Source organism: Elephantulus edwardii, unplaced genomic scaffold, assembly GCF_000299155.1.
Source record: "Elephantulus edwardii isolate Elephantulus edwardi_28Jun2011 unplaced genomic scaffold, EleEdw1.0 scaffold00051, whole genome shotgun sequence".
Classification (NCBI taxonomy): Eukaryota; Metazoa; Chordata; class Mammalia; order Macroscelidea; family Macroscelididae; genus Elephantulus; species Elephantulus edwardii.
The window spans coordinates 5,110,644-5,136,572 of record NW_006399801.1 but is presented as its reverse complement, the minus strand read 5'-3'; the positions used below and the strand labels follow the sequence as shown (position 1 = coordinate 5,136,572).

The 25,929-nt window shown below is 41.1% G+C and overlaps 1 protein-coding gene across 1 annotated transcript in view; it reads right to left on the bottom strand.

Annotated features, from left to right (window-relative positions):
• ERG (v-ets avian erythroblastosis virus E26 oncogene homolog) overlaps positions 1 to 25,929 on the bottom strand; it is a 177,739-nt gene that overhangs the window by 6,114 nt on the left and 145,696 nt on the right. Inside the window, exons 4-9 of the mRNA XM_006886720.1 lie at positions 21,612 to 21,815; positions 20,285 to 20,365; positions 17,937 to 18,008; positions 6,569 to 6,637; positions 6,056 to 6,112; positions 2,802 to 2,849 (exon numbers count right to left, since the gene is read on the bottom strand). Of these exons, the coding sequence (XP_006886782.1) occupies positions 2,802 to 2,849; positions 6,056 to 6,112; positions 6,569 to 6,637; positions 17,937 to 18,008; positions 20,285 to 20,365; positions 21,612 to 21,815 (531 nt within the window). The remainder of the gene's footprint in view (positions 1 to 2,801; positions 2,850 to 6,055; positions 6,113 to 6,568; positions 6,638 to 17,936; positions 18,009 to 20,284; positions 20,366 to 21,611; positions 21,816 to 25,929) is intronic.

Genomic DNA, 25,929 nt, shown 5'->3' with positions numbered 1-25,929 from the left:
GGCCAGAGCTTGGCCTCAACGACACCTTGAATTCTGACTTTTAGCCTTTGATAAGCCATTCAATTTGACATATTTTTGTTATAGCAGACCCTGTAAACTAATACCTTTGAATTAACTGAACAGCCATAATTCCCTGCCCCCACTTCCCCCCAATAATGGATTTTCCATTAATTCTCTCGGAGAAAGAAAACTAATCCTTACTAACTCACATCACAAGGATGTTATATTAGTTTCTGAAGACTTAAGTAACAAAATACTTCACAATGGAAAGCTTGTAAAGACTTTCGCTAACTCATTCCTCCCTGCCATAGAGTGAAGGAGCAGGTGGAAGTCCCACTCATCTGGAGAGCCCGGGGTGGGGGGAGAGAGGGTGGGATGTGGCCTGCGAGAGGACGGAAGCAAATCCTTCCATTTTCAGGAGCAAAGTGGTCTCCTAACGTGAGCAAACAAAAAAGAAACAGCTCCAAGGAGAATGCAGACTGAGCAAAGGGCAAAGCAACAAAACAGTTTGTAAACCACAAGGAAAAGTGGGGATTGGAGAGTGACTAGGATTAATGGAACCTTGCCAAGGCGGCGTTGGACAGAAGACAGAGGAAATATAACAGCCAGGACCCTGATGGCACCAAGGACCCAATGAGTTGGTAAAGCTTTTCTATCATTGCTGGGTGGTGCAGAAAATCTACGTGCACAGCCATCGGCTGGGCCCACAGCCTGGTATGGTGATGACAGCTCCTCTGTCCAGGATGAACGGCTCAGCCTGCAACTCCCTAGGGCTCAGTCTCACCTGGTGTAGGGCAGGGACGGAGCTGGCAGATGAGGGAATTAACTCTGTAAGTTGGCTGTGCCTTTCTCGGACATTGGCTCTGCCACTTCTAGGACCTTGAGGATGAACTCAGCCAATACATCAACACTTGCCATGATTTGGTTTGGGCTGAAACTAGATGTTCAAGAAAGGTATATCCGTGTATCCCTTTATACTCAGGTAGGTAAGGAATTGTGCTGCTAGCCCACAGGGAAGTGGTTGGAATCCACCAACAGCTCCTTGGCATGCTTTTCCCAGGAGGAGAAATATGGTCCAAATCATCAAATGACTATTTGGGATAGAGACATTGGGATGCTGATATCATCTTATGCATTCATAGTGGGTGATGTCATTTTTCCATTTAAAATTATTAACAAAAGGTTTGCACTATAATAAAGAGCAGGAGAGCAATTTTAAGTGGTGAAGGACTTGTTTATCAGAGGATGGAAAAAAAGAATCAAGCAGGAAGGAACATTTTCATTTATGGATAGATTAAAGGTATTCTGCTATCAGGGACAAGACCTCATAAATATGACTCACATACAGCCAGAAGATAGATGGGAAGAAGTCCAACTCATTATAAATGAAGGGGAGAAAAAAAACAACTATATTGTTGTTCCATGCTGTGGAGTTAGTCCTCAACTTATGGTGACTCCACTCACAAAGCAGCTGCCTGGTCCTGTGTCGTTGGTGTTAGAATTTATAGGATTTTCATTGGCTGCATTCTTTAAGTAGATCACAGGCCTTTCTTCCTAGTTCACATTAGTTCAGAAGCCCCACTGAATTCTGTCCAGCATCATAACATACACACTAGTCTCCAATGAGAGATAGTTGGAGGCTGTGTAAGAGGTGGGCTAACTGGGTGTCAAGCCTGGTCTTCAGCATGAGATTCTACCACCAAACCACCAGTCTTTCCCCTGACTGAAACATCTCAAAACAATAAGAAATAAGATTAATTTTATTTGAATAGCAAGATTGGCAATTGCAAATGGAAAACTGGACACTGTTGAGGAAGAGGGAAAAGGACTCTGAAGCCCTGGCCATCAGCTACATGCCTGAGTAAGAAAAAGAGCTATGGTGACGAGGCTCTATGGTGTGGACACAGTGTTGTAATCTCTCTCCACCAGAACCTCCAACCCCCTTTACCATATCCTACTACTTCTTCATTCAGTTATTGGACAATTATTGAGCTCCTGGTTTAGACCCTGGACCTGGTAGTTCCGTAGACAAAACACTTGCTTCTAGTTGCTCAGCTGTTTAATAACATTTATTGGATAATTAAAAGGTTAGCTAAAATGTAGATGTCAAAGATGCTGATGATTTGTAATTATAATTAATAAATTGTCATGAATAGAATTATTATAATACAATTACTTAGAATGGTATTCTCCCAGTATGGGTTCTATTGTGACAAACACCAACTGAACCTAAATCTTTTCAGCTTCCACCCCTATTTTGGCCTCAGGGTTGAGACAATACGCTTGGGACAACCTGGCACTTGAATTTGTTGTTGAGAATATGCAGCATATGCTGTGAATTTTGGAAAGTGGTGCCAGCACAGCTGGCTCTGATCTGAATACAAACAAATCAAGCAATTTGGTTGGCACTGCAGTGGGGGACAGGTGATAATCCTTGGCAAGAATAAACCAATTCAGAATCTCCACTGTCATCGAAGTTCAGAAACATATTATTGACAACGATCTTAAAGCTAAAGTCTTGTATGGATTCTGTTTATTTTTTTAAAAAAAACAGTAATTATTTTCTCATTTTATTTATTGTAGGCTGAAATACTCTTTGCCAAAGCTAAAATTTTAATGTATAAGCAGTCTAATTATTTCCACTTAAGCAAATAAATTCAATGAGACCTAAAAAATCATAATGTGTTTCATTTCAGGAAGTTCTCACCAACACAAGTTGAATGATCAAATGGCCATTTCAAAAATGGTACTTTGTTTAGACAAACAAACGAACAAACAAACAAATTTCAGCAACATCTCACCTGGATTTGCAAGGCGGCTACTTGTTGGTCCAAGAATCTGATAAGGATCTGCAGGAAAGAGAAGAAAAGGAGTGAAAGTCTCAAAGCCATGTTCTGAGTATGATGTTTCTTCAGGTCTAACGCAGACTCAGTTGCTTTTCCAGAGTTAGGAGATGAAAACAGCCCACCCCACCCTTTGTAATTCTGTGTGTCTACTTGGCTAAGCTATGCTTCTCAGTGGTTTGGCCAAACATTATATTAGCTGCTGTTCCATCATACAGTTTAATGCAATGTAATCACCTTCCATAATGTGATCCTAATGCACAGTGAAGCCTGTGAGAGCTGGAATTTGACAAGACTATTTCGTTTCCCTGGGTCTCACAGGTGTTCTGCCATTGACAGGATGCAGTTTATCATTATTAATTGGAATTTCCATTTTCCTTCTCTTTAATTTTCCACAACACGCAAGTTCTATTGTAATATTCAAACAGTTGAAAAAAGTTTCTACCTCCAGACTCTAAAGCTACTTTGGGGAAACTTAATCTCTCTCTCCACTCTTCTTATTGCCTGAGATTTGGATCTTTGGACTAAAGGCTGTAGAAACATCTGACCTACAGGTTTTGGACATGACAGCCTCCCTCCCTCAATTCTGGGAGCCAACTAGAGTCTTAGGTCTGTCACATCTGACCTAAGGATTTTGGACTTGTCAGACCCCGATGCCACAATCACAGATCACATGAGCCAATGCCTTGACTTAAATCTCTATTGCTCTCGCTCTCAATGCTGTTAAGTTGGTCGCAACTCATAGCTGACCCCCAGGAAATCCCAAGGTTGTAAATTACATGCGAGGAGAGCCATCTTTGTCCCTCAGAAAGGCTGGTGGATTCAAATTGCCAGTGCAGCTCTCCAGGGACTATGTCACCAGAGTGCCCTTCTCTCCCCTCACCTGTCTGTCTCTTCCTCTGAATATGCATATTCTCTGGTTCTGTTTCTCAAGAGAACTCTAATGTGCCTCCCTTTAAATTCTGTAGGACCGTTCTCTGCACTGGCACTTTGATGGTAAGAAAATGTGCTGCCAACAAAAAGGTTTGAGGTTCAAATCCACCAGATACTTTGTGGAGATTTACTGCCTCTGAAAACCCACTAGAGGGTCAGCTATGGGATAGTTCTGACCCAACAGTACACAATGACAACAACAACATTCTCTGTGTTAGATGTCACTTAGGACTTGAGAGAAGTTTACTGTCATAACCTTTCTAGTTGGTGTCAGAGCTAGATCTGATCTCACTTCCTAGTCCAAACGTCTCTCTTCCCAGGACACACAGAGAACAGACAGAAGTGGAATGCCCTGCCAAACACAGGGCAGATGCCAGCTGTGCTACTCAGCACACTATCATCAATCTCCCACTGCCTTTTCTCATTGAAACAGATGCAGATGCTGAATTAATATTCTTATGAATTGTGTTCTTCCAAAACATAATACTGAAGCCTTAACCTCTGTATCTGTTAATGTAATCTTTGGAAATAGGTCTTTGCTTGGTTTTGGTTTTTCTTCCACCCCGCTTCCCTACCCCAGTGCTTCTCATCTGTTAATCCTCAAAACTGATTCTGTGTGTAAAGTATTTCTTAGCTTTTTAAATAAGTAGTATTATACCATAAATGCCATTTTGTGACTGGTTTGCATCACTTAGCATAATGTACTCCAGTTTCATTCATGATGTGGAGTATTTAAAAAATTCTTGATAATTTTTTAGTGCTATATAATATTTACTGAGTGAATGTACCACAGTTTCTTTAGTCATTCTTCCATTAGTCGCTTATTTCTAACTCTTTGCTATTATAAACAGTGCTGCAATAAACAGGAGTATAAGTATGCCTGTTTGGAGTGCAGCTCTTATTTCTTTGGGGTATATATCTAGCATAACTGTTGGATGAAATAGTATTTCTATTACAAACTTTAAGGAAGCACCAAACTGCTTTTCAAAGTGAATACACTATTTCATATTCCCACTAGCAGTTTTAGGAGAGTTTGAACCTCTCCATACCTTCACCAACATTTCTTGTTTGATATCTTATTGAACATTACTGTTTTGCTGTCACTGAGATGGAACTTCTCTTTGGCGAATTACACAGGGTCTGTGTGTATGTTACCAGTTAGCATGAGACTATAATGGAATAGGGTGGGTTTTAATCTTACTCAACTGGCCTCTCTCACTGCCTTCAAACTAGAACCAACTCATAGTTAACCCTTCAGAAGGCTTCTGAGGCAGCAAATCGCACAGAAGAGACTGTCCATCCTTCTCCTGGGGAGCAGCTGATGGGTTCAAACTACCAGAGAGAGTTCACAGCACAATTCTCCACGGATTACAGAACCAGAGCTCCCGACATGACTGGTTCACAGAGAAAAAAGGAGAAGCAACACAGAGACACAGAGACAATGGCCTTATGAAATGAGTATGCAAGTTAAGCAATGCAGGGACTGTTAGCTGACATCAGAAGAAGCTAAGAAAGAAGCACAGAAAAGACTCTCCCTCTTAGCTTTTGAAGGAAATTAACATAGCTAACGCCCTCTATTTGGAATTTTAACTTTCAGAACAGTAAGAAAACAAATTACTGTTCCTATAAGCATTGAGGTCTGGGGGCAGGAAGATAGGCAATCTCTTTTTGTGTAGTTAACAGCCTCAGGAACCCAATGGTCAGCTATGAGTCAGTTCTGACTTGATGACATGTTGCTGTGGCAGCCCTAGGAAACTCCTATGGTTGTATGTTGTCTATGTGCCAAGATGGAATGAATTCATAATCACAAAGAAGCAGTCCTGATGAACTGGAGCTGACGTGGTGGCACCTAAAACCACCAGAATGGTTTGGTTCCATATTTACCATAAAGGCTTTGAAACTGTTTTCACAAAATAAGAAATCAGCTCCAACTGAGTGCATGGATGATTTCTGCCCCCATTTTATACATGGAACATAAAACATAGATGAAAGAAACTTAATTTCACTATTTAAAAGTGGGAGGGTGGAGCGACAACATAAGAGAGGAAAACCCTTGACGGATTGATTCAGTGACTTGGGTAATGGGGGTAGGTGTGTCAGAGACAAAAAGAATGGCAAAGGATAGAGCAGAATTTAAGGTAACTGTACACAGGATTTCTATGAGATACAGGCAACTTGATAGCGCATAACAACAGCAATTTAAAAATTGACCCATTTTAGAATCACCCTGTTGCACTTATTTCTTCCCTGACGGTCTTCCAAACGGTTCCTGGACTCACCTAACTGAGGGCGCTGGTCTTCAGTCTTGGGCACTGTGGAAGGAGATGGCTGAGCAGCTGCAAATCCAGGGGAAAAAACCACCATTAGCTCTTATTAATATGGATCCACTAGTCTTTGATGCTGTTCTATAATGATTCTATCACTTAGTTAGCTATTAATAGGATAATCTTAACTTATAGAGTAATAATAATCTCATAGTAAGGAAAAAAAATTTCATATCAAAGCCAACTGTAAAGATTTGTTACAGAATAAATGTACTTCTGCTATTTAAAAATATTATGTATGCAAAGCAAGAGAAATTGAGGTGACTTTTAAAACAGATAAATGTGAATCATAAACAGATGAAGGGAAACCACCAGGAAAATAAGATGAACCCAGGGATGCTTTCAAATTTGACAAATATGAAGGAATACACCAGTTATTTTATCTGTTTTCAAACACTATATGAAGTATTAACTTATCTACATTGCCTGTGGCACTCACATTCACAACATAGGAAATCAATACTGTACCTTTTGACTGGGGTGTGGGATGGCCATGGCCGGTCCAGGCTGATCTCCTAGGTGGTTCATAGGGTAAATCTGTGAAGACAAATGCATCGACTAAAACACCAATCATATATAGTATTTATGATATATAAATGTTTTAAAAGACCTTTTATGTTGTTAGAATAAATGCAGTACAGGGAAATACAACAAGGCAACATTCACTCTCAACTCCACTAGACGTAAATTTTATTTATGAAGTAAAATTTTGTATATTTTGTAAATTTTTGTATATTTTGTTGTATTTTGTTTTGAATTTTTCACCTATTCAAGTGAAAACTCCCATGGACAAATTCCAGCAGTTTCCTACAATAAGTCAAGACAGGGATTTAAAGTTTCTTACCTAATTGGTCTGGCTTCCAACCAAGACTGCCCTAAAATCCTTCCTTTGCTTTTTCCATGTCCCACCCAAGACGGAACTGATAGGTTCATGAATCCTAAACCCCTAAGTTCCTCAAATGTTCCTTCAGTTCATATTCCTTTCTTCTTTTCCTCTTTAGAGAATGGTCACTATCCTTCTACTCCAATATGTCCTAGCTGCCCCTCCTTTCCCTTTTGAGAGCTCACTCATTTATAGTGAATCTGTCTTAACTCTAATTAATTTGCTCAGCAAATATATACTTCTTTTCCGTCTCTGAATTAATACCGAATTTCTCGAAAATAAATCACCTGAAGTATGTTGAGCCAGGGCTGCAATGACAGTTAATAATGGTGATCAGACCAGTAAGAACTTGATGGCAAGTTCTTTTAAATTATCATTTATCCCTTAAGACTTCATCTCTTTTTTTTTTCTGCACACAAATTTAATTTAATAACCATACTTCTATATCCCCAGTGAGAGTTCAGTTCATGATGCTCAAGACTTTAAGTCCATTCTGGTGACAACTTCCGAAAAATCAGACCCTGAATACCTTATGTGACACACATCTATTCCACTATACACACCATCTGCTTTACAACATTATCATGATGGTAATGATGTTATGAATTGAATCAACTAGACAACAACTAAATTGGACTGGAAACCATTTCAGATTCCTTTCAAAAATACATTCCAGAAATATTCAATATGCTTACAACCTACTAGCATCAATGAAAGCCATTTCTCTATGCAAACTTCTCAGAGAGTAGTGATTGGTGGCAGAACTCTTGCCTACTACTCTGGAGACCTGGGTTCAACTCCTTGCCAAAGCACTTCATTTGCTGTCACCAGCCTTCTGCTGGAGGTGTTTATGCAGCTGGGATGATGAGTAAGTTTCAGCACAGCTTTGAGACTAAAACTAACTAGAAAGAAAGGCCTCACGATTTAATTCCAAAAACCAACCAAAAATTGTAATGTATCATAAACCTCTACAGATCCACATCATGGAATGGGACTAGGCAGAGTTTGGTTCTAGGTCAGTGGCTTTCCATGAGTCAGGGCTGACCTGATAGCAGCTAGCAAGAACAAGAATATACAATCTTATAACAGAACCATGTCACATCTATGTTCTTCTTGGATAGTTCAATGTCATGTGGCACTCTGGGTCAAAGAAAATCCACAGTCAGATATTCAGCAGATGTTTCACTGCCAAGTGCTGGGAAATGGCTATAAACTCTCACTTTGAGGGTGAGGCAATGTCATTACTTTTAAGCCCCTCTTTAAACAAATATTCTTCTTTAAAACTAGCGATTGATGGGCCACTCTTCAAAGAGCTTAACTGTATCACAGATGATTTCTCTCCTCTGATTTTCATATCCCCAGGAGAAGGGAAATGGAGGGCAGCATGGAATTTGACTCCCCACCACCTTGGTTTATTTAGTCTATAGGACTAGAAGCATCACAACTAGTGTGGACTGGGAAATGCTATCCTCCAGAGACTTTCTTGAATTTAAGACAATTTTTCTCATTAAACCCTGCTCTTGTTCACCACTCCCTTTCAGCTGGCATTGTTGCCTTTGAGAACCACAGGGTTGCTGTGAGTCACACTGGACTTGACAGCACCACCACCACCACCAGCTTCTCTCATCCGACTGCCCAGGCTTTTACTTTCACAAATCTTTAGACACCATCGATTTACAATTAAATGTCAATGTCCACATATGGGAACATTTTGTACACAGATTCTCACCTAGCTATATTTTGTCTAAATATTTGGTTAGCCAGAGAGATTCAATTTAGAAACGAACTCGGGATGTATATTTTGTTAGCAAGGCAATCCTCCCGGCACCCAGGCTAACTCAGGAACTGATCATCACGTTAACATGGTTCTTCTGGCATCAGACAAGTGACATAAATGGGTTAACTCAGAAACACGGCCCATGGACTAATGGCATGAGCAACACCCAGGAGACGGTGAGAAATGTAGAACCTCACCTTGGACTTGACCAGGTGTCATCAAGTCGACTTGAATGGTGGCCCAATGCGTGTCAGAGTAGAACAGTGATCCACAGAATTGCCAATGGCTAGTTTTCTTGGAAATAGCTCATCAGAAAACTTCCTTCCCAAGATACTACCAGATAGGCTTAAACTCTTAAAATTCTGGTTAGCAGCCAAGTGCATTAAGTCTCTGCACCACTTAAGGACTCCACCCTAGATCTTTCCTGAGTCAGAATCTGCATTTTAACAAGTTCCCCACCCCCACCCAGTAGCTTGGGTGTACATTAAAATTTAAGAAGCCCTGGCCCCAAAACTTCCACTGCTCTCTTTTGAATGTCTATGTTATTACAGATATCACTTTTTTAAAATACTATTTGGAGCGTGCCAATACAAATAAAAACTGGTTGAAAGAGTTTGAGATTGAATGCTTTTACCCAAAGCGTAATAATGGAACTAATTGCAAGCATGAGAGGATTCATCAGCTACTGCTTTAAACATAAAAGTACGGGTCATGAAATGTGACTGGAAAAAATGAAACAGAACCATACTACTAGAAAAACATTTTGAAACTCGTTATTCATAAAATGGTTAGATTTTTATAATCATGTCACATTCTCCCTTGAAAATCAGAACCTAAACACCACCCATTTCAGTCGTATTTTTAGCCAAGCATTTGAGATGTTTATATGAACAATGATTAACATGTTCATAAACATACTGCTATGGCAGATAAGGGGATTTTTGTTTTCATTCACGAATTTCTGGTCCAATGCTTCCTTATCATCACTAATCACATGCTGTGGAACTGAGCCCCCCTCTCCCATGGGAAGGTACTTTGGGAAACACTAGACTGAGCTTAGCTGAGAAAGAAGCGGCAAAGGGGTTGGTCTGGTCAGTAGCTACATCAGTTCAAAGCATGCACTTTTGGGTTTTTTTGTTTGTTTGTTTGTTTGTTTTAGCGATGCACTTTTGAGTGGTTCTTTGTTTTTGCATGGAGTTCCTAGGTGGTGCATACTGCAAATGGACTTATTAATTTGCTCAGGTGGCCAACTGAAAGGTTGCTGGTTTGAGTCTACTCTGGTGATGTGCTGCTGAAGTGTCAGACCCTGAAAACCTTCTGGCACACGGTTCTACTCCAACATCATCATCATTCAAAGCTAACTTGATAGTAACTGGTTTAGTTTACTATAACTTTGGCTGCTTGAAAAATTCTTACTCTGCATACCTTTGCTATTGGTTCTCTACGAAAGCAGTATTAACATAGAACTTTGAATGGGAACAAGCTTTACTTTTCATTTTCAGTGATCATTTCAGCACTGACTCCTTTTCTCTGTTTCTAATTGAATTTCTTCAGGTAATTAACTCATACAATTGTCAGGAGTGCTTATGTTGAAGAAGCCTAACTTCTGGCATTAGTTTTACTAGCTTTTCTGTAAATAAAGATAATATTTTTAAACTGAATTTAAAAAGGCTATTCCACAGGCACCTTTAGTTTGTGAGAGAAACCCACTTTGTGTTTTGATCTAAGCAAAAAACCAGGACATTGGGAGAATGATCAGGGAGACTGACTGTTGTGAATTCTTCACACCAACTCCTCTGTCAATCTCACTAGGAAGTGGAACCAGTTCTTGACTCAGAAAACACTCTGCCTGCCTTCCACATTCCTAATAAAAAACCCCACCCAAATCACTGCTGGTTACAGTGAAGCCAATTCAGGTTCATAATGACCACTCACTGGGTTTCTGTGGCAATAAATCTTTAATAGGAGGAGACTGACCTTTCTGTCATGGAACAGACAGATCCTAACGCTAGACCTTCCAGTCTCCAGTCTAATACATTACATGCTATGCCACCAGGGTTCTGTGCCTCCTTTTCAGTTGTCATCGCCATTGTTGTTTAGGTGCCATGGAGCTGAGTGTAACTCACAGTGACCCTATGAACATCCAACCTGAACCCTGCTCGATCCTGTGACATCCTCATCATCTCTGACATGCGAGAGCCCACTGCTGAAGTCAACATGTCAATCACTCTCACTGGGGGTCTTCCTCTCCTTTGCCGACACTCCATCTTCCCAAGCCTGATGTCCCTTTCTAAGGAATAGCCTCTGCTAGCTACATGTCCAAAATATGAAAGATGAAGTATTGCCTTTCTTGACTCCAAGAAGCTCTCTGGCTACACTTTTCCCAACACACATATCTGTTCTTTTGACAGCCCGTGGGATTTTCAGTATTGTTCTCCAGTGCCACAACTCTAAGGTATCAATTCTTCTGTCATCCTTATTCCTTGTTGCACTTTCTGATGTATAGCAGGTGACTGAAAAGACCATGTCCTGAATCAAACTTCAAACTGACATCCCTTCAGCACTTTGGAGAGGTCCCTGACAGCTGACTTGTGCAATGCATCTCCTGACTGTTGATCCAAACAAGATGAAATCATTGACAGCTTCAATTCTTTCCCCATCTACCATAATGTTGATCGTTAGTCCTGTGGTGAAGACCTTTGTTTTCTTGATGTTGAGATAGTTCTCACTGTCCTTCTCATGAAGGTTAAGTTCAGCCATGTTTTTATATTTTCTTTTCATCCAACTTAGGAATTGTTATGTGATGCAAATAGATAAGTTCTGGGCTGTTAACATAAGGTTGAACCAAGTCCACCCAGAAATGTCTGAGAAGAAAGACTTGGAGATTTGTTCCCCAAAACCTAGTCATTCAAAACCATATGGAACACAGTTCTACTCTGACACATTCAGGGTCACCAAGAACAGGAGTCGCCACAGGCTTGTTTTTTCTCAGCAAACTCACAAAAGAGTAACTTTCTATCCTCTTTCCCTCTACCTCCTTGCTTTGTTTCTTAAGTTTCTCCTTAATAATGCAGAATCTACTCTGCCTAACAAAACTACTCTTGACAATATAGAGTACACAGAGTAGGATTGGCAGGAAAGTATGTGAGTGCCTTGATCCAATGAATTTAGATGCTAATGTTGATGCTGTTGTTGTTAGGTGCCAGGGAAATCTCTTTCTATTAAGGTGGTGAAAGTACTAAGTTGCAAACTCTAATGCTTGCATCATTTAAGATCCCTAGATATCCCTGAAGAGCAACAGCTTCAAAGGAAAAGTGCAGTCTGACCTTGCAGACTTAATTTTCTAATCTCTTGATAACATCCAAGAAGACTATAATGGCATATAGATTTCCACAGTGGTAGAAGAAAACATGGGATTGTAGAATGTTCCCTTGGAACAGACTAGATCCTTTACATAAGCAGTTCTCATGATGTCATGCAACAGCCCAATTGTCCAACCACAAATGAATGGATTTCAAAATTATAGTACGTTCACACAATGGAATACTATGCAGCATGCAGAAGCAATTATTTTGTAAATTGTTACCTGACTTGAGAGGGACTGGAAAGCATTATGTTGAGTGAACTAACTCAATCCCACAAGGATTAATATTGTATAAAACCATTACTGTAGAATGAGTATAAGGATCCAAGAGGGGTGGGACAGGTTGAAAGCACAGGGATGTGGATATGCAGAGGAGTGAGGGGTTAATCATGAGGTTGTACAATTTGATGGGAGTGGTGAGGGAAATTGAAAGAATTTGTTCTTAAAAACAGTGTATTCATATTTTGTAAATAAACTAGTAGAAAATGAAAAGAAAAAAAGATGTAATGCAGAGTAGCACATTATAAGGCCAAATAGCAGCTTGCAACTGTCCATGAAATTTATGCCACTTTGCCCTGAGACCTCAAGGGCCCTCGAATCCAGAGGAAGTGTGTTCAGCAAAGAAAGGTTGTTACTGACACTAACATGGTAATACGCTGGACTGCTGAATAAAAGGTTAGTGAACAGAACTGTTCAGCAAGCTTTGCAAGAAGAAGATGTAAGGTGTGCTTCCATAAAAGTTAAGTCTAGAAAATGCTATAGGGCAGTTCTACTCTGTCACATGGGGTCATTAGGAATTAACACAATGGTTGTTAATAGCAAGCTCATGAATTATCAGTTTGAGCAATTGTTGTGTAAAACTTAGCAGCATTAGGTTGACTAGACAAGATAAAGATTAAGGGTGCTCTTGAATGGGTAATACATTTGGGAAGGTATATTATGAGGAAAAGAGAAATAGGTAGATTGGAGGCAGTAGCCCCAGGATGAGTTACACAAAACAAGAAGGAAGGGAGTGGGGTATAATGGGACAGCTTTTAGGGAGTACTGGAAAACTCTGCAGGAAGATAGATACAAGGGGTGGGAGGAGTGTCTACAGAAACAGAAGCACTCTCATCTAACTCAAACTAGTAAAATTTGAATATTGTGTTACCTCAATCAAAGGTTTATGATAAGAGATAAGGAACAAATTCTGGTTTAAGGTGGCTCACCTCAGTGTTAGCACAATAATGCTAACCAGATTTTTATGCTTCCATGAAACACAGGATTAGAGAACTGGAGTAGACACAAAAATCAGGACTCAGCAAATAAAGAGTGAGGGGAACATGAACTCTTGGGTCTAACCCAAAGGACTCTCAAGAAGAGTCAACTACCAGGCTTCTGAAAGTAGTAAGATACCCATTCAATCGCAAGGACATAGTTGCCCAATGACCCTCTATGACTCATGAAGCACCAGGAATCAGCAATGCAATGGCTGCTCCTCTTGCACCATTACAACACTCTCCATTGATTCCATCATGGACTTTTATGCATGTTCCGAGACTATTCCTTCAAGGTTGATATCTGTTGTTGTTGTTAGGTGTGACTGAGTCCATTACAACTCACAGAGACCCTAGGAACAACAGATTTGAACTCAGTCCTATCGTGTACCAACCTCATCATCTCCACCTCACTTGAGTCCACGGCTGCTCTCACTGTGCTTATCCATCTCACTGAGGGTCTCCTTTTCTTTTAATGACCCTCCTCCTCTACCTTTCCAAGTATCATGTCCCTCTCCAAAGAAGAGACTTTCCGAGAAATATGTCCAAAGTGTGTGAGAGGTAGCCTCGCTATCCTAGCCTCCAACGAGCACTCTGGCTACACTTTCCCCAAGACTTATCTGTTCATTGTTTTGGCATTCTATGGGATATTCTGTGATCTTTGCTATGAGAAATTCAGTGCTCTTCTCCTACACCACAACTCAAAGGCATCAATGTCTCACTTCATGTATTACCCAGCTCTCAGATGCACACATAGCAAGTGATTGAAAAGATCATGTCCTGAATCAGATGCACCATAGTTATCAAACTGACATCAAAATAGTATCTTCTTCTTGTTAAGTGCCACTGAGTTGACCCTATGAACAGCAAACCGGAACCCTGCCCTATCCTGTGCCATCCTCATCATCTCTGACACAACAGAACCCATTTCTGAAGATACCATATCAATTCATGTCATTGGGGGTCTTCCTCTCCACTGACTCTTCATTTTTCCAAGCATCATGTCCCTTTCCAAGGAATAGCCTCACCTACCTACAAGATCAAAGTACTAAAGACAAAGTTTTGTCATCTTTGCCTTTCCAGGGCATAAATAATTCTCCAAAGTTACAGCTTTAAATTGGTTTAAAATAAACAATTAATTTGGTTTTCTCATTCTGATTCAAATTCTTTAAAGCTCAGAGTTTCAGTGAGCAAAATAGGCTTATCACAACACAAACATATTCTTAGAAACACACTTTACTAAAAGCATATTGTTGTTGTTGTTATTGTTAATTGCCATTAAATTGCCTGTGACTCATAGTAACTCTATGTACAGTAGCTCTGAAGCCTGCCCTGTCCTGAGCCAGTATCAATGACTCTGGTACACCTACTCCCTTGCCCTAGTTGCTCTATCAATCCATCTCATCCAGGGTGTTCCTCTCCTATGCTGTCCCTCCACCTTTCTGAGAATGATGTCCTTCTCCAAGGACCAGTTTCTCCTGGACACATGTCCAAAGTATGTGGAACAGAACTTTAAAATGCTAGCCTCCAAGGAAAAACTTGGTTTCACCCTCTCCAAGACAGATTTTTTTCCCTCCTTGGCAGCCCATGGTATATTCAAGACTCTTCTCCAGCACCACAACTCGAAGGCATGATTTCTTCTTCATATAATCTGTCCTGGCTATACTCAAATAATCACCTCCAAGAAGGAGTACTTGAATTTACCACCTTGCTATTTCCTGGGCTGAAGCACAGATAAATGTCCCAAGCATCGTCCTCACAGACAAGCTCCTCAATTTATGTCCAACTAAGTCCTAACTTTCAAATCCATTATATTCTAGTACGAAAAAAGAAGTAGTTCTGGGAACAATTGTTTTATTATTAAGCAGCATCAAGTATCCAGCTGCCTGACCAATAGGATGTGACCACTGATTTAGCCAATGGTGTGATTTTTATGACAGTATTAGTTCTTACATTCTGGCTTTTGTATTTTCAAAACTATCTCCACAGTTGCTCATCTATAACAAACAAACAAACAATAAATGCTGGTCAAATGTTTTGCAGATAGCTACTTTTTTAAAACTAGGGTTGGGAAGTAAATTTTTAAATTCTAAGAAAAATGTTGACACTCTGTTCTAAACATAACTATATTTTGCAAGGGTGCACTTACGAGCAGTAAACTCAGCAATCTCAAGGGCTAAATACACATTTCTACTTCTCATTTTCCTTACATGCCTTCCCTTCCCACATGGGGGTTTTAGCATCAATCTTAAAAACAAGAAATAAATCTAGAATGCTCAGAATTGTGACATTTCCACTAACTTATTTTTGGCACATTTTCATGAAAAACCAGTCTCTAAAAAAGGACATGTCTGGTCAGTGAAACAAACAAACAAAAAATCCTCAATGAGATGGATTGACACAACAGTCAAAATAATGGGCCCAAACACAGCAATGATCATAAACACAGCACTGTGCTGGTCACAGTACTGTTCTGCTTTATAGAAGGTCTCGTGAATTAGAGTCAAAGTGATAGCAGATAACAAAAATGTCTAGTTTACTCCAGATCCTTGGTCTTGTCGAGGTTTAAGGGCTGTGAGATCTCTAACACAGTTAAGGTAACTAAGGACTTTGGCTAAGCCATTTCCAGATAATCTGGGATCAGAGAAGATAAAATAACCAGGTATGAATTCACACAGAAGTTGTGGTGGTGCAGCACATAATGTAATGGGGCTTTTAGCCAAAAGTCTAGGACTATGCACCCAGCATCTACTCATTGGAAGAAAGACAGGTAATCTCCTTCTAAAAAGACTTCCAGTTTTGGAAACCCATTAGAGGGTCACCAGGAATTGGCTGTGGGTTTAGTTATGGTCTGGTATTAGATTCACAGGGCATTGTTGGAGGGGGAAAAAAAAACTCTCAGATACTTCTAAACCTGTGCTGCATAGCTCACTGACCCCTAGGCTTTCTCAATAAAAATAAAAGCTGCCCAATCTAGTCTCTTGGATCAATTAAAATTAAGAGTAGTGTGGCCTAGACATGTGATAGCGGTTAAAGAGCCTATCTAAGAAGGCATGAGTTCCTAAGACTTATGGAAGTATAACCCCCCTTTCATGAATTTTCATTTCCTCAGCTGTGAAACTGGTGTAATATCCAGTTTACAGTTTATGCTAAGGCAATCTTTACCAGGCAAATGTCTAATCATCCTTTGTCCTGCTGCTTCTATATCCTCCTTTCTCTGGTAAAGTTTCCCTCTTTTCTTCTTACAGCATTGAGCTCCTTCTCCTACAGCCCCTAATGAACAGATGTTATACTAGCGACCCAATCTACAACATCAGGTTAAACACACACATGTGAGGTCTACTCTCCTGCTTTAGATCACTCTACTGAAGCACCTAGAACTCTGGGTTAAACCATAATGTGCCATGTCTACTTTCTTATTGTAGGCTTAACCTGGTTCACTTCCCTACCCTGAAGGCCCAATTAGAGTGGATGGCACAAAGCTAAGTACACGATGAATATCTGCCAAATGAACAAGTGATCTTTACAAAGACAAAAAGCTTTTGAAGCCTGACTTGTTGTATTCTTTGATTCTGATATAGTACCCAGTGCTAATAAGTCCTTTAATAAATGTTTCTAGTAATATAAATGAACAAAACAAGTAAATGGTCATGTTAAAGTACTTGGGAAAAATCTCTATTAAGATTCAGGCATGAATATAACTTATTTCTTGCTTCTGGTCCAAAAAGCTGGCTTTTAGTGTTATGCTGGGGGAGTTCTTCTTGCTTTATGATGTTCTCTAGAAAAGGACAGACTTCTAAACAACCCTTCAACTAACTTCAAGGTGGACTTCTTCCTTACAGTGAGGCACCCATGATGTTGTCTTTCTTTGTCTTTCAGGACAACTAGTTAAGGAGTCATGATGGGATGATAATAACATGGCTCTTGGCTGCTGTCTGAAAGGTCAGTGGTTCAAATCGCTCATTGGTTTCTTGGGAGAAAAGACCTGAGGCTCTGCTCTCCTAAAGATTCCCAGACTGGGAAACCTGATAGGGCAGCTCTACTCTGTCACAATGAGTGGCTCTGAGTCTAAATTGACTTGCTGGTGTCCAACCAGAACAACAGACAACGAATTAAGGAGCCTTGATGATGCAAATGGTTAAGTGACTGGTTGCTAACCAGAGACTGGCAGTTTGAGACTACTCAGTTGCTCTGCTGGAGCAAGACCTGGTAATCTACTTAAAGATTATAGTTAAGAATACATTTGGGGCAGTTCTACTCTGACATACAGGACTATCCTGAGCTTGACAGCACTCCACAACAGTTAAGGAATTGGTGTCTTTGCATTGCACAGATTAAGGAATTTTTTATTTATTTATTCATTATTTTTTTTTTTTTAGGATTATGGTATGATTGAATTTAGCTTCAAAACCATCAGAGGCAGGATAAAACTGTCTGGGACTCGTGTCCACGCCAGGCTCTTCGCTCTTTGTATCACGTGACTTTGGTCACGGATGTCAGCAGGACAGCTTGGAATGCCCTCTGAGTGCAGAGACCACGTGGGGGTGTTTTCGTACCTGGCCTAGTTGTAATTCTTTGCGTAGCTTCAGGATATACTGAAGTATTTGGAAAAATAAAAGCTGCACCCCCTGCAGACAAAAGGAAAGACAAAACATGTGAAGGTCTTTTGTTGCGGTTGTCAATATCAGCATCAGTGCCAAGCCTACTCTTCCATGTCACAACAAACAGGCAACTGCCCTGGAACCTGCCAGGCAGACCTCTGGCCCCTCAAACAAGCACAGACTCTAAAGACGGGGAGAAGCCACATTTGTTGTCAGGTATTTGTGTTTGAGGTTTTTCACAGTTTCTTTCTGTCCTGTCCATGGTTCCCAACAGTCTCTCATTGTATTAAAAGAATTGTTTGGTGTGAGGTGGTTTCCCTTCCACCCCCTTTTCCTTACATTGTATAAAACCCCATAAAACATTATACAGAACTCTTGGAAAGCAGTACCAAGGAATTGCAAATATTTTGCCTTCAAGGATATGGATCCTATTAAAAATTAATCCACATCTCTCTCAGATGTGTGCTTGCCCTTCATCTTTTAAGTCCATTCTTCTATTGTTAACAGAGAGAATTCCCTCCTCCAAGTTCAGTCCATTTTCAATAGAATTGCTTCTATGTTTAACAATGACCAAAATAGTGAAGCCAGAGAGTCTTTGAAACTTTCACTCATAGTTTAGAAAAACTGAAGTGACTTTGACATGGTCAGAAAATATGCACAGTTCAAATGTACAGGGAGAAGGAATTACTCTCAGTTATTTCTGGTCACCAAGTTACTAAACATAAAGTTTAAAACCTGTACTACCTATTCATATAATTTTTTTTTAGGTAATTTGGATTAAAAGCACGCTATGTTGACTGGATTTAGCTAACAATCAGCTGTGGGCTGGAAGCCTCTTGTTTAAGTCAATCAGGACCTTGTGGGTGGGCCTTTCCATTTAAAAGTCATTTGGGCCCTTGGGACTAGTGTTAATTGTGTTTGGGAAGAAGATTCTTGTAAATGGTACAGCACTGGTCTGTCAGATTGCTGTACTGAGATAACTTAGAGTTGCTGTCATACTGAAAACTATGCCACTGGTGTATTAACTGCCATAATGGTTTACCCATGGTGGACAGGATTTGGTAGAGCTCCCAGATTAAGATAGGCTTGGAAGCAGGATTGACATCCATTTCCTAAACATGTTTTTGGAAACTCTATGAACATTAGAGAAATGACGATACTTATAGAACAGGATTTGGGTCTTTTGTTCATTGGGTTGCTATGAGTTGTACTCGACTTGGTGGCACTTAACAACAATAGTGTTGGCTAGGGAAGACAACTGGAATACATAAACTTAGACTGACTCACACTGGACAAAATGGTAAATTTTAGAAGAAACTGGGAAATCTTTTTTGAAAATGCTGCATTTTCTACATGAGGGGTGAACTACATTAGGGCTAGCTGGCTTAGGGAAGGATTGTCTAAATCTTTTCTGTGTGAGCTTATTTTATTTGTAGATTGGGTGTTTGAAAGAGGTCTCTTCAGGCTAACTGAGCGGGTGAGCAACTTGGTGGTCATGCTTCTGCAGTTCTTGTCATACAGGGAGGAAAGGTGCTGAACCAGAAGCAGAGCAGTCACTGTCAGAGCCAGAGGGGTGGGAGTGAAGAGGGTTAACCAGAGAAAGTGCTGCGTCAGCCCAACCAGCACAGGCAAAAGACAACATGAAACCAGTAGCCACGGGTTAGAGACAGGCATTTGGTTAGTAACTACTTTCAGATCCTTCTAAATTATAAGAGTTTCCCTTTGAACAAAAGCTCGCTTGAATGCGACCAGCATTCATTACCACTGCATTCTGTATATTGCACAAAGTCTGCATCAGAAAATGAAAGCTCGTCAGATGGTTCAACACTTTAATGGAAAAGGAAAATTAAATTCCTGCTTGCCCTGGCAAACATTCCTTTAAGGAGGAAAATGCAAAAGGAGAAAAAAAATAATAATACAGGAGAATACTAAGTGCCTATTTCTATGAAACATGCTTTTTAGTTTCTACAGAATCAGCTCAGAGCATATCTGGGGATGACCAGCTGCAGATAAGAACCCAGCAAAAGTGAGCAGAGGCTATGGCTGAAGATTGAGTCTGCACAACTCCAGACCATAAAAAAAGTTGTCTGCCTATCAGAGGAGAGAAAAACGAAGCTCGAGGCCAAAGGCTTCACCTCCTTTAGGCAATGCCCCAGGCATGGCCACAGTTTCTAGTCTTCCAGTGGATTCCCTTCGCTGGCTCCCTCTATGCTGACTGGTTCCATTTTTCTTTGACTTCCAGGCATGCAACCTGCAGACAAACCCTACACCTGTTCTGTGGGGGAGGGCAGGGCCAGCATTACCTGTGTTTCTAGCATGCATTAACCGCGGAGAGTTTTGTAAGGCTTTATCCACATCATCGGAAGTCAAATGTGGAAGGGGAGCTACAAAACAAAACAAAAAGCGACATCAAATGAAAAAAAAAAAAGAGAGAGAGAAAGTCACCTTTCTTAAAAAGAAAAAAAATATTAAAAAAAGAAAGAAGACATGCCCCCCCCAACCCCACCCTGCTGTCATCGGTGGCCTCGAGCGTAGCTCATTCACCCTGCTCCTTGTTAGCGTGTTAAAACCTAGATGGGTGTCTGGACTTAACTGAGGAACTACATGGTTGGAATGCCAGGCAAAGCAATGGAGGAGAATTTCCACCCCCACCCCTGTGTTGCACCGCTTCCTTCTCTTCATGCTGGATGTTTTAAAAATTAAAGCATGCAGCTAATGTGGGGATTCATGCCTCTAATTGCCGAGATGCTAATCCCACTCTGGCAGGTTAAGCCAAATTTCAGGATCAAGAGTGAAAATGTCCCTCTTTCAGGGTTTAGAAAGGTGCCCTACAGGCACAGTGGCTAAAGCACTAGGCTACTAGCCAATGCGGGAGCTTTGGTGGCCTGGTGGATAAGAAATTGCCTTTCTAACCTGAAGGTAGGTGGTTCAAACCCATCTGTGGGAGCTATGAGCACGTTCTGACTCAACGGTGTATCACTACTAATCAAAAGGTCCACAGTTCAAAGCAACTAGTGGCTCTGCAGGACAAAGGTGTGGTAGTCTGCTTCCACAAAGATTACCGGCTGGGGATCCAATGGGGCAGTTCTCGCCTGTCCTAAAGTATCTCTGTGAATCAGAATTGACTCAACAGCAGCAGGTGTGGTTTATTTGGCTTTTGGGATTAGGGTGGGTGTGAAGGTGGACTCACTTTAGCTCCAGGAAAGAGAAAACCCTAATTTCCATTAAGGAGAAAATGTTCAAATTTAGAGTACTCTGGACACTACACACACGACCAGGTAAAGCTTCATTCTCCTTTAATTTAGGAACTTCTTCTCCCTTTAATTTATAATGTATGAACTTTCTTTTCATCAGAAAGGGAGGACACTAGTTCTTAGCCTAGAAGAGGTGGCTGAGTGCTAATGTGACGTGTTGATTTCTTGTCACTATAGTAATACCTGTCCTCAGTACCTGCACTCTAAGCATTTCATTCTCTCTGATGCTAAATGGGACAAAGGTTAAAGAAGGGAGATGCTGTCAATAGCAAAGTTGTGGGACCTTCATTAATAACAGCCTCCTGCTCCACCATCATCAGGCCCCACCCTCCTACCCCATCACCAGTCTGCACTTGAAGGAAGGGAACCGTCTTACTCTCTCTGAGGTAGTGGAGATGTGAGAGAAGGATGTCAGCATTGTAGCTCGGGGTGAGCCTCTGAAAGTCATCTTTGGTCATCTTGCATAGCTCCTTGCCATCGATATTCTGGAACAATAGGATGTCCACGTCTGGGAGGCTATATTCTTTTACTGCCCACTCCAGCCACTGCCGGACGTGGTCTGTACTCCACAGAGTAGGATCTGAAAAGGGATCAAAACGTATTTCATTAATTCCTAAAGGCAAATTCCCAGGGGAGAGCCTTTCCTAGATGGGATGTCTGTTAGTCACTGCTTTCCAAAACAGCCCCTTTCATGTGCCTCAAGTTAGACACTGGCCAGCAGAGGAGAACATTTACAGGGAAGACAAAATGCCAGTGACTTGTGCCCATAGACAACTGTTGTCAAACTGACTGTATTTCCAAGTTTAGGATTATCCATGCCACCTCCCCTCACTGTTACAAAGTATTTTGTACAATTATTGATATCTGCCATTGAGTCAACTCATGGTGACTCATGGAAAACTCATGGTGGTCCATGTATAATGGAGCAAAAAAATACCCAGTGCTGTATCATCCCCATGTGTGGTTGTGGATCGGACCATTATCAGCCACAGGGTTTCCACTGACTGATTTTCAAAAGTAGATAGCCAGGCCTTTTTTTCCATTCTTAGTTTGAAAGTTCTGATGAGACTTCTTAAGTATTATAGCAATGTAAGATACCACTACAAGATTAGTTGTGGCTGCACACAAAGCATGCTGTTATGTGCCATTGGGTCGCTTATGACTCATAGTGACCCTATGTACAACAGCTCTGAACCCTGCTCTATCCTGAGCCAGTCTCATTGTCCCTGACACACATACCCTCTGTACTCCAGTCACTGAATCAATCCATCTCACCCTTCCAAGCATGACATCCCTCTCCAAGGACTGGTCCCTCCTTGCAACATGCCCAAAGTATGTCAGATGGAGCTTCAGAATCCTTGCCTCCAAGGAGCATCCTGGTTTCACCCTCTCTAGGCAGAATCTGTTTGTTGTCCTAGCATTCCACAGTACATTTAATGCTCTTCTCCAGCACCACAGCTCAAAGGTATCAACTCTCTTTCTATCATCCCTAGTCATTGTCCAGTTTTCTGGTGCATAGCAAGTAACTGCAAGACCATGGCTTGGGTCAGGCGCACCTTACTCTCCAGACTGACATCAAAGTCTACCAGCCAGGAATTCAACCTGGGTCTTCAGCATGAAAGGTCAGAATTCTACTACTGAATCATCAGTGCTCCCTAAAATTTCTTCTTGTTGTTGCATGCCATTGAATCAGAACTGACCCCTAGTTGACCCTCCAACAGGTCTTCAGAGTCAGTTAATCACATGGAAGAAGACTGCCCATCTTTCTCCCTTTGACGCCTTATTCACTTAAAATAAATAAGAAGTCAGAGAATGAAAAGAGGAGTCATAGGCTCGGCATAGGAAGAAAATGTTTGTAAAACACCTATGTGATAAAGGATAGTGTCTGAAATGTACAAAGCACTCTTAAAAGGCACCAAAAGAAACAAAAAGCTTAATTGCACACTGGGTAAAAGTTCTGAATAGATCTCTAACCAAAGACTATGTACAGAATGCAAGTAGCATTTGAGAAGACGCTCAACATCATGTATCATTACCCAACAACAGTGAGCAAGCCTGACCTACCTAGAGTGACTGTCCCCTGGAGTGGCTACAAACCCAGAACTCAAAACTAAGTGTAGGTAAGGAGGTGGGGTGACAGAACTTTCACTCATGCCTGGTAGGAATGCAAAACGGTACAATCACTTTCGAAGTTTGAAAGTTTCTTAAAAAATTAGACATTGGTTTATCACATGGCTCAGTATTCAAATTTGTATTTACTCAAATGACTTGAAAACTTAGGTGTACCAAAAAAGTCACGCACAAATTCATATAGTAGTTTTATTTGTAGTTACCAAAAATTGGGAGCAATCAAGTCGCCCTGCAATTGCTCTTCAAACAAACTGGACTGTGGTGTATCCAAACAATACACTGTAATTCAGTGACAAGAAGAAAGGAAAAGACATGGAGGATCCGTACATGCACACTGCTGAGTGAAAAATCTAGTCTGTATGATCCCAAGTAGGATATTCTGGGAAAAATAACACTATAGAGGCAAAGAAAAGATCAATGTTCCAGGGGGCATGGGGGACGCTGAATACGTGGCGCATAGGACACTTAAGAGCTTGCAGTAAAGTCATCCTCCCTATATTAGAGTGTAATACTGGACACACACCATCATGCATTTGCCAAAACTCATACAACTACAACATAAAAGAGGTAATTCTAATGCAAACTATGGACTTCAGTCAATAATTATGTGTTAACATTTATCATCTGTAGTGAAAGTTGCATGCTAACGTGACATGTTAATAAAAGACACCGTGTGCAAGGGGGCAAGGTACTATGTCCCCCTTAATAAGTAACCCTAAATGAAACTGCTTTGCAAAAATGTCTATTAAAAAATTAATAGGAATAAATGATTTGGGTTGTTTTTTTTTAACCTCAGTAAGCACTTAGATTATTTACACACAACTAAGAGCAGGGTAACACTGCATGGTTCAAAATTGGAAAGGGTGTACGCCAGGGATATGTCCTATCTCCATACCTTTTCAACCTGTATGCAGAGCAGATTATCCGAGAGGCTGGGCTCTATGAGGAGAAGCGTGGTGTTAGGATCGGTGGACGATCTATCAACAATCTGCGTTATGCAGATGACACAACCCTGCTCACTGAAACTGCGGAGGACCTCATGCACTTGCTACAGAGGGTCAAGGACTGCAGCCTTCAGTATGGACTGAGGCTCAATGTCAAGAAGACAAAGATTCTCACCACTGGACCAATTGGCAGCATCAGGATGGATGGCAAAGAGATTGAGATTGTTCACAGCTTCAGTTTGCTTGGCTCCATGATCAACACTCTTGGCACCAGCAGCCAGGAAATAAAAAAACGTATTGCGATGGGAAAGTCTGCTGTTAGGAACCTCTCTAAAGTATTCAAGAGCAATGGTGTCTCTCTGGAGACGAAGGTGCGCCTGATACAGGTCATGGTCTTTGCAATCACTTGTTATGCATCAGAGAGTTGGACCATGACTAGAGAGGATAGAAGGAGAATTGATGCCTTTGAGCTGTGGTGCTGGACAAGAGTATTGAGTGTACCATGGAGTGCCAAGAAAACAAACAGATTCATCCTGGAGAGGGTTAAACCAGGCTACTTCCTGGAGGCAAGGATTCTGGGGCTTTGCCTGACATACTTTGGTCATGTCGTAAGGAGGGACAGATCCTTGGAGAGGGACATCATGCTTGGGAGGCTGGAGGGACAGTGCAGGAGGGGAAGACCTATGAGGTGGACTGATTCAGTGACTGGAGTAATCGGGATGGGTGTGTGAGAGACAGTGCAATTGGCACAGGATAGAGCAGGGTTTAGGGATGTTGTACATAGGGTCGCTATGAGTCGCAAACGACTCGACGGCACGTAACAACAACAACAACAACAAGAGTTAGTACACATATGGGAAAGGTGCTAACTGCAAATAATAAAAACAGTATTTATACAACACTGGAGAAAACAGACCACTAAATGATAAATAAAGTCTAGGCAAACCAAAACCCTCATACCTACCACAAGCCACCACTTCTGAGAAAAGCCTGTCAGTTACAGGCTGTTTCTGCTGAAAACTCGATTCTGTAACTAACTCAGCACCTGCAGCATCCTGGGCTGGATGAGGGACGTCTTCATGCCCAGCTGTGGTTCATAAACATCCCTACAGGATGCAGGCCACACTGTCACACTCCACTGGTGTGATGAGAGGAGACTTTGGTGAGGGACCAGGCAGGCAGAGCTCTGGGGAAAAGGGGCAGGTGACCCCTAACAGTGACAGCTGGGACCACCCGCCCTCTCTCACTGTATATGCTCTCAAGGGGGAGGTCTTCAGAGGGCCTCATTCATGGAAGAACCAGAAATTCATTTTTTTTTAAAAAAAGGAAAGAAACAAAACATGAAAATGTGTGTCAGAGGAGACTCTAAAGCTTGCTTTCTTGAATGTAAACTTGGCAAAAGTGAATGTAAGAGAAAAAGTCCAGAATAAAAGATTGCCAAGGACAGTGTGGGAAGAAAAAAAATTACCATGAAATATGCAAAGAACAAAAGCTCTTAAAAGTCAGAAAACCAAAACCAAAGAACACACTTGGCATTTCTTGAGCTGAAAGTACTGAAGGAAAAATTCAGTCCTTGTTGTTGTTGTTGTTGTTATGTGCCGTCGAGTCGCCTGCGACTCA